Source organism: Solanum dulcamara, chromosome 3 (genome assembly GCF_947179165.1).
Source record: "Solanum dulcamara chromosome 3, daSolDulc1.2, whole genome shotgun sequence".
NCBI classification, from domain to species: domain Eukaryota; kingdom Viridiplantae; phylum Streptophyta; class Magnoliopsida; order Solanales; family Solanaceae; genus Solanum; species Solanum dulcamara.
In genome coordinates, this window is record NC_077239.1 from 6,384,686 (window position 1) to 6,393,955 (window position 9,270).

The following is a 9,270-nucleotide window of genomic DNA, read 5'->3' on the forward strand; positions in this document are numbered from 1 at the left end:
TCTGTTTGATCACTTCCGAATACAACACATACATCCTGATACATTACGCAAAGTGATGTATCTGACTGATACATCGCGTAAAGTGATGTATCTGACTGATACATCGCGTAAAGTGATGTATCTAATGTTCTGATACGTCACGTAAATGATGTATCAGACCGACACATCGCGTAAAGTGATATACCTGATGTCTTGATACATCACATAAAGTGATATATCCGATCGATACATCGCATATAGTGATGTATAAGAAAATAAGAGAAAGTAGGAATTTTTATAATTTTTTCAAATGGTAAAAAAAAAAATGATAAAATAAGTTGTGTATTTAAATAATTTTTCTTACGATGTATTCCATATCATACTGATTTACCATGATTAAATCGACAAATAAGATTAGAATGTATATTAAGTAACTACTCCTATTGATTATAACCAATATAAGTATGAGTTAAGAGTTAAAAAGTATGTCATATATTAGATGGTTTTACCACTGATCGATGTAAACACCAAGTTCTTATGTTCTAACACCAAGTGTAAGTTGTTATGTTCTAAATGGTCATGTCTCAGCCATGTACCTCTAACTAATTCAATAGATACTTGTCACCTCATAACAGTAAAAATATAAAAGATAATTCTATCCAAACGATTGTATACTTCTTTCATACAAAAGCAGAAAAACCATAAATCAAGGGATCCATCCGTCTCTTTTAGCATTGGAAGTAAAGAAATTGTCACCACAAGAGAAATTACAACCTGTAAAATCCTTTCATCTTATTCGAAAATGGTATCATAAGTTCATATTTAACCAAACAAAACCTGATCAGTGCTTGTGAAAATCAGGATCCTTAACAACAGTCACAGGGCAGGTCGCAACAGACAATACATAGTTGGTCACACTTCCCAAGAATATCCTGTTTTATCAAGAGATAAATATCCAAGAATTAATCACGATACTACTTCAATACTATAAAGATTTGGATACTATAAAAGATATGAGATTCGGATCTAACTCAACTCCAAGTTAATTCACGAGTTGAGATTGTTTAAATTCATACAAACAAACCATCAGGCCATTTTTCAAGTAGTATAGGACTCTAACTCACTATAACACTCAATTCATGCCTAGGACCAACTATAGAATGGATGGGAAATTCAAATGGAAATAAACCTAGCTTTGAAATCATGTAAAGATATGACACGTGGACATAAATAAAACCCCCAAAGCTAACAAATGATAGGAGAATTGTCCAAGTATAATAAGCAAAACATCAATATATTCCCAATTAATTCGAAATTCCAACCCACTCTAACAAATACCAACAAGAATTTTGATGGATGGAATAGGATTCCTCTATCAGAGATCTCGAGTTCCAAATGGAGTAATCAAAGATCAGATTTAAGCTAGTTAGTATAACAGAGCCTTAAAAAGGGTGTCAACTTTGGACAGATCTCCATTAAAAAGAATTACCTTTGGAGTTTACTGAGTCCTCTGCTACCCATAACCAAAGAATTCAACTTCAGATCTTCAACAGCTGCACACAGTTTCTCCCTTGCATCTCCCCAGTATAGTTTGACAACAACTTTTATCTATACAAAATTAAAATTATCAACAAAAACAATATGAAAATGGTGGATGATTGATTGAAAATTAACCTCTTTCTGCCTAGTAGCAGTATCAAGCAAATCAAGAACTTCAATATCAGTCTCCACATCATATTTCTGCAACACCTCAGCCTCCCTAAACTCCACCAATGGAATTAAAGCTAATCCAAAAAAAACAAAATCAAAGTATTAGCATTCTAATCCTGAGGAAGTTGAAGTGGTTCAACATCTACCATATGCATAAAAATAATTCTAATCATGTATAATCTGACCCTTACTGGCTCTGCCCCAGCCCTGATCCACAACGATCTTAACTTCGCGATAAAATCAGTTCACCTAAAAATAACTATAAATAAGGGGATTCCTCGATTTCTTTGTATATTTATTTTTTTCATATTTTGAACCCTGATGAAAATACTGGATCCGTAGCTAAATTCAAATCCATAAAAATTAAATTTAGAAACGAGAAAAGAAGAAAGATTTAGACTTACGAGAACCAGACTGAGCCCATAATTTATTACGAGACTCATCAGAAGAATGATTCTTGATGTGTATAATGTAAAAGGTATCATCTTTATCAGCCAAATTATCAATTGCCCATTTCAGAGCTGTTTTGCTGCTCTTTGAAAAATCCATTGCAACACCAATTGTCCTGTCTTTCACCATTTTTGCTTGTTGATTTCTTTCTTTCTTCTTCTTGTTCTTTGTTTTTGTAGTACTTAATTAAAAAGTAAAAGAGATTAGAGATACAGAGCACCTTATTGTGCGTGAAATCTAAAAGCAGAGAAGTACAAAATACGCGTTAACGCAAAAAGATAATATTTATTTCCCAGCGACACGATTTAAATTTTTTTTAAATCAAATATATTTAATTTGACAGTAAATTCAAATATAAAGTTTTTGAGTAATTTCATTGGTTTTTTATTTCAGAGTCAAACGTGTTTTTTAAAGTTAAACTCTAAAAAAAAAATATGTTTAAACACCTTCTTAAATTTTTAAACTTAAAATTTACATATTTAAAATTATGTAACGCATAATAATTTATATTTTAAAATATTTAAATAATATAAAAGAAAATTATTTAAATTTCAAAATCTAAGAAAAATCATATAAATTAAAACCAAAAAAATAAATATAAAACGGATCGGTTTGAAACAGCCAATATTATGGAAAAATTACTTGATTGAGTGCTTTTTAAAAATTAATTACTGATTTTAATAATATTTTTTATTTATTACCATTTATAGCAATACATAACAATATTATGATAAATCTACACTTGTATTAAAAGTGAATTATGTATACAATATAAATGTATTAGAAGTGTTTTAAAAACTGACATAATGTATTATAAGTCTATTAAAGTATGTGATAAATGTATTATCTATCTATAAAACTTGTATTATATATGTTTTATAAATAGTTCTCTGCAATATGTATTAAAACTGTATTGTAAATGTATTATAAATGTTCAGTAAATTTTTTTTTATTGCTATAAATAATAAATATTTTTTTAATATTATATATTTATATAAATTTCCCCAATTTAATCTAGCTTCTTGTCTTCTTCGGCGTACCCAAAATTTTACGGATGTCCTTGTTGGAAAGAGATTTATTCGCATGGCTGTTTGGACTTAAATGGTGGCACGGTGCCAGAAAGTTTATGGATTTTTAGAATTATTTTAAATTAAAATATATAATTATTATTATTATTATTACGAAAATGGACCTAAAATATTTTTGAACTATTAAAAATAATATAAAAATATCTTTTATTTATTTATTGGGCCTAAAATGTCCTTAACATCCACCTTTAGGTCCAAAAATGACATTTTCTTTCACGGAAAAGGACACTTTAGGCCTAATAGATGGATGAGGGAATTTTTGTACCATTTTCAATAGTTTGAGGGCATTTTAGGCTTTTTTCTTTAACTAAAATTTTGTTAAATAAATTTTGATTTATAATTAATTTTAAATAATTAAATTATAATCAATAGATGACCGTCATGTGTTTAAAAAATTTATTCAAATTGTTTAATTAAAATTTTGTTAAATAAATTTTGATTTATAATTAATTTTAAATAATTAAATTATAACCAATAGATGGCTGCCACGTGTTTAAGGAAATTATTTAATTAAAATTTTGTTAAATAAATTTTGATTCATAATTAATTTTAAATAATTAAATTGTAACCAATAAATGACCATTGTGTGTTTAAAAAAATATTCAAATTATTTAATTAAAATTCTTTTAAAAATGCTTAAAATATTTTCGAACAATTGGAAATGGTACAAAAATACATTCATTCATCTATTGGACCTAAAATACTTTTTTCTGGTAAAGAAAGGAAAAATTACCTAATTACACTCATTTATTTGTCATATTTTCCATTACTCCCATCCATTTTAAAAAATTTCAAAAATCTCTTCTTTCCATCCGGATACATTAATTCAGTAATCCAAATACATTAATTCTGATTCATAAATTATCTCTATGTTCAATGTATCATGCTTTAAATGAATTAATGTATCTGGATTACTATGTTTTAAAGGGATTTATGTAAATTAAAAAAGGATAGGGAAAATGGTAATTGACTCTTTACACTATGTGATTTATGTAATTTATACTTAAAGAAAATGTCATTTTTGAAACTAAAGATGGATGTCAAGGGCATTTTAGGCCCAATAGATGAATGGAGAGTATTTTTGTACCATTTTTAATAGTTCGATGGTATTTTAGGTCCTTTTTCGTAATTATTATTATTAATTTATTATTAAATATTTATAAATATTTATAGTCAGAGCAAAATTTGTCACTCTCTCGTGAATTCTTGTAGATATCTCTAAATGATCCTCAGCCATTTGTTACCAACTTATATAGGTTCATTGGAATCCACTTACTTTTCACTCATGTATATGTGCTAAAAAAAAATATTTAATAAATAAAAATAACGGATTTGGAATCTACTAAATTAAATAGATCGTGATAAAATACTTAATTCAAACTTGTGAGTTTCAAATTCTAAATCTATCATTAATACCAAGCCACATTAGTTAATCATTATTAAGTAATCTACTGACATAAAATATAAATTAATTTTAATTTACTATTATGTAAAAAAAAATCATCTATTGATTTAATAAAATTTAGTGTAAACAAGTTCGGATAAGTTTTAATGTTGGAGTTGCTTATTTATTTAATTAAGGAAACCATGTATCTTACATGACATTACAAATTTATTGTTCTTGATTTTTTTTGTCCACCTAGTAACTTCTTTATGCTAAAAGGGCATCATTTAGCAAATTTTTAAATTAGCTGTGCATTATTTAGCAAAATTTTAAATTAGATGCATGTATTCAGCGTAAGATTATGTAAAAAAAACTAAGCAAAAAAAATGAAGATGTCATTCTTTTGATGAGAAAATTAAAAATTTGAGTTGTTGAAGCGAAAGCAGCTGCTATTAAAGTAACATAAAAAAATAAGGACTAGTTAAGATCGAAAAGCGAATTCAACAAGACTTGCATTTCACATAGCTACCAAAAAGAACGAACAATAAGATATATCAGATAAATAAGAACAAGCCATCATTTTCTCATTAGTTATTGAAACCAGAAACAATAGAAAAATAAAAACATTTTACAATTTTCATCTTATTCAACCCATAATTCTTGATCAATGCTTGTGGAAATCAGGATCCTTGACTACAGTGACAGGGCAGGTTGCATGAGACATTACATAATTGGTCACACTTCCCATAAATATCCTGTTTTAACCAAGAAATAAAAATATTAATGGCAAGGCATATTTACTTGATTGAGAAAACAGGAAAAAGGTCCAAATTTTACCAACACCACCAACAAATTCGATATAATATTATAAGTGGGGTGTTAGAAAAATAAAATATACGCAATCTTACCTAATCAGGAGCGAATTTACACTAAAAATTATGATGCACATAACTCATGATATTTCCAAAAAAAATAGATATATTTTATTTACATGTTTTCTAAAATTGATCTAATAGTATCTACAGTCACTTGTGCTATAAAAACCTGAATAATGCACTTGGTTGAATTCTAAGTTATCTATCTAAAAAATAGGAATCAATTTCCATTTAATATTTTTTTTCCTTTTCATTGGTAGTGCATCCACCTCTATTTACCCCAACTTTATGGGATACAGAAATTATTTTCGATTGACTCTTGACAGTTCTATTAGCTTTCTTTATTCAGATTTGAGATCGACAATACGATCAAACTTTGAATTTTAAATTTTGTCATGTATATTTTTAGAAAATAAAGTGGAAATTATGGACAAAGCAATTAAAAGAAGATACCTTTGGAGGGTAGTAAGGCCTCTACTACCCATAACCAAACAATTCAACTTCAGATCTTCAACAGCTTCACACAGTCTCTCCCTTGCATCTCCCCAATACAATTTGGTTACAACTTTTATCTATACAATAATCAATGAAAAAATTTAAGAAAAATTAAACAAAAATTGAAAAAAAAAATAAGAAAAAAAAAGAAAGATAAGATGGATAACCTCTTTCTGCCTAGAAGCAGTATCAAGCATATCAAGAAGTTCAATATCAATCTCCACATCATATTTCTCCAATACTTCTGGCTCCCTAAACTCCACCAACGGAATCAAAGCTAATAGACAAGACCAATTAATTGTTATAAACTGTCAGTGTATATAAATTAAATTCATTCACGTAGAAAGCGCGAAAAAAGGGTTGAATGTGAAACTTACGAGAACCGGATTGAGCCCATAGCTTATTACGTGACTCATTAGAAGAATGATTCTTGATGTGAATTATGTAAAAAGTGTCATCTTTATCAGCCAAGTTATCAATTGCCCATTTCAAAGCTGTTTTGCTACTCTGAGAGAAATCCATTGCTACACCAATTGTCCTGTCTTTCACCATTTTTTGTTTTTGTTTAGTGAAGATTTCTTCTTTGTTTTGGTTATTAAAGAGATGCAAATTAAGCAATTTGTTCTTGCGTGTGCAAAATGAAAGCTAAAGGCACAAAAAAGGGGAAAAGGTATAAAAGATAGTTTGGTTTGGACAGCTATTTAAGGATACGGTTCACCTAGTATTCTTTGGTTTTCAAAATGTTCCAACGATTTACATGTGGATACATGTTTATTATACCCCCACTTGTTCATTATAGACACTTATAATAATTGAATAATATATAGTGGCATATTATATATTATACATATGTATACACTCGATATCCATAATTGATATTCAATGATCTGATTAATTAAGCTTTCAGTCGTGTAGCTAGGAAGTACTTTCTACTAGAAGTTGTCATTTTTAGAACTTAAACTCAAGATATCTGATTAACGATTGTGTAATCTAACACATCTATTGCCACATGACTGCTTAATGATCATTAAAAGCTAGTTAGGGATTATGTTTGATCCGCACCTTATACTTTGATTTATCTTATGTCATTTTGATTGATATAGCTTTGTGTTTGTTTTGGTACGAATGAAACACAAAATAGTACTAGGAACTAGGATTCATAAAAACACGAAAATGATTGTCACATAATCGAGAAATAAATAACATACATGATTGCTTCTATATTGTACTATTAATCAACCTTAGTGTGTAATGGTGAAAGTGATTGTTGAGATGTAAAGACTAGTTAGGAAATTAGTTAGAAGTAGGGGTATTATGGTCAATTCCATCCCTCTTAGTTAAACAAACTAACTACCAATTAGTTAGTTTGTTAGCCTAAGTAACTGTATATATATACATGTATATGTAACCAAGGTCAGACGATTAGGGCATTTTTACAGAAGCCCAAATATGAAAAATCTCTTCCTCTCTCTCTACTCTAACTTCTCTCAATCTTCATCTTCTTCTACATCTTGAGCTTAGATGTAAAATAGCTCAGATAATCTCATGGTATCAGAGCTTGATCGCAGTAAGAAGCTCAATCGAAAAATCAAGGTTCTAGCTCAGTTTTTTTTTCAGATCTGAGCTTCATCGAAGCTCAAACGAATTTCCGCAACAAAGAGCTAAAAGGAAAAAGAGATGACAGGCGAAGCCACAGATTCAGCTCAACGAGTGGCTGTATCAGGTTCATCAAACTCGGCAGGTAATAATGCACAAAGTATTGACTATAATCATCCCTTATTCCTTAGTCCCACGAATGTAAGTGGTATCAGTATCATATCGTTCCAGTTGCAAGGCATTGAAAATTATACCTTGTGGAATCGATCAATAAAACTAGCTTTGCTAGGAAGAAACAAGTTAGGTCTTGTGGATGGTACATGCAGAAAAGAAATGTATAGTGAAGAGTTATGGGGCCAATGGAAAAGGGTAAATGCGATTGTGTTATCATGGCTTATGAACTCAGTAACAAAGAGCCTACTTAGTGGAATTGCATTTGCGTCAAATGCTTCAAGTGTGTGGTCTGACCTGCAAGAGAGATTTGACAGGGTTGATGGATCTAGAACCTACAGCCTACACAAAGAAATAGCTATTTTACAACAAGGAACAGCGTCTGTTTCAACATATTATACGAGGCTGAAGGCACTGTGGGATGAGTTTGAAGTGTTAGTGCCTTCACCATGTTGTAATTGTGAGAAATCCAGAGGATTTCTAGTCCACATGAATAGACAAAAGCTGTATCAATTTCTAATGGGGTTGAACGACACATATCATCAAGCTAGGAGTCAGATTCTCATGATAGATCCTTTACCTACTATCAATCAAGCATATGCTATGATAGTAGGAGATGAAAGTCAGAAGGCTGTGGTGACAGGCATCAATAATTTGGGGCTTTATTCATCAAATTCTGATTCAATAGCCATGTACTCTAGAGTTGGAAATGGTTCAGGTATTAATAGCAGGTTTAAGAAAAATACATCCTTAATCTATGAGTTCTGTAAGTATAGAGGCCACACAAAAGAGTCCTGCTATAAGGTGGTGGGATACCCCCCAGATTTCAAGTCCAAAAGGAAGGTTCAGAGTGCAAACATGGTTCATGCAGACACTAATCAACTTCAGCAATCAGGTCAGGCTAGTTTTTCTTATGGTTTGAACACAAATGTGAATAATGAAGCAATATGGGATAGAAACAGCACAGGACAGCACAATGAAAACAAACTATCAGCAACTACCTCTAACAAGACAGCTGAGAAAGAGGTCAAGCAACTACTGCAGGGGTGTACATTCACAAAAGATCAGTATGAACAGATTCTTATGATGATGAATCAACAGTCAGGATCAAGAGCCAATGCACCTGATTGCAATAAGGCAAACAATGCAGGTAAGGCCTTGTTTGTAACTGAAAATAGTGATGTGTGGATTGTGGATACAGGTGCAACAAACCATATGGTGTCTAAGATGGAGATGCTGCTAAAAGAGTCTGTACTTAAACTTGCCCCTTCGAAGGATGTGTGTTTACCAAATGGTGTCTGAGTGCCTAGTGTGTCCATTTGCCAAGCAAACTAGACCTGTATTTCCTTCTAACATCATCAAAAGCAGTAGCTGTTTTGATTTGATACATGTTGATCTTTGGGGTCCTTATAATACACCTACCTTTGATGGTAACAAGTATTTCCTTACAATTATTGATGATTTTTCAAGAATGACTTGGCTATTCTTACTTAAGCACAAGTCAGATGTGTGTGTGTCGCTT

The 9,270-nt window shown here is 30.5% G+C and overlaps 2 protein-coding genes across 2 annotated transcripts; both read right to left on the reverse strand.

The window, feature by feature from the left end:
* Window positions 1-632: 632 nt before the first annotated feature.
* Window positions 633-2,416, reverse strand: LOC129882315 (universal stress protein PHOS32-like). The gene is made up of 4 exons (XM_055956562.1): window positions 2,094-2,416; window positions 1,654-1,763; window positions 1,469-1,587; window positions 633-911 (listed from the first exon to the last, which is right to left on the reverse strand). Exons 1-4 carry the CDS (start codon window positions 2,266-2,268, stop codon window positions 821-823), a joined length of 495 nt encoding a protein of 164 aa, XP_055812537.1. The 5' UTR covers window positions 2,269-2,416; the 3' UTR covers window positions 633-820.
* Window positions 2,417-5,163: 2,747 nt separating this feature from the next.
* Window positions 5,164-6,696, reverse strand: LOC129882316 (universal stress protein PHOS32-like). The gene is made up of 4 exons (XM_055956563.1): window positions 6,359-6,696; window positions 6,149-6,258; window positions 5,940-6,058; window positions 5,164-5,366 (listed from the first exon to the last, which is right to left on the reverse strand). Exons 1-4 carry the CDS (start codon window positions 6,531-6,533, stop codon window positions 5,276-5,278), a joined length of 495 nt encoding a protein of 164 aa, XP_055812538.1. The 5' UTR covers window positions 6,534-6,696; the 3' UTR covers window positions 5,164-5,275.
* Window positions 6,697-9,270: the final 2,574 nt, after the last annotated feature.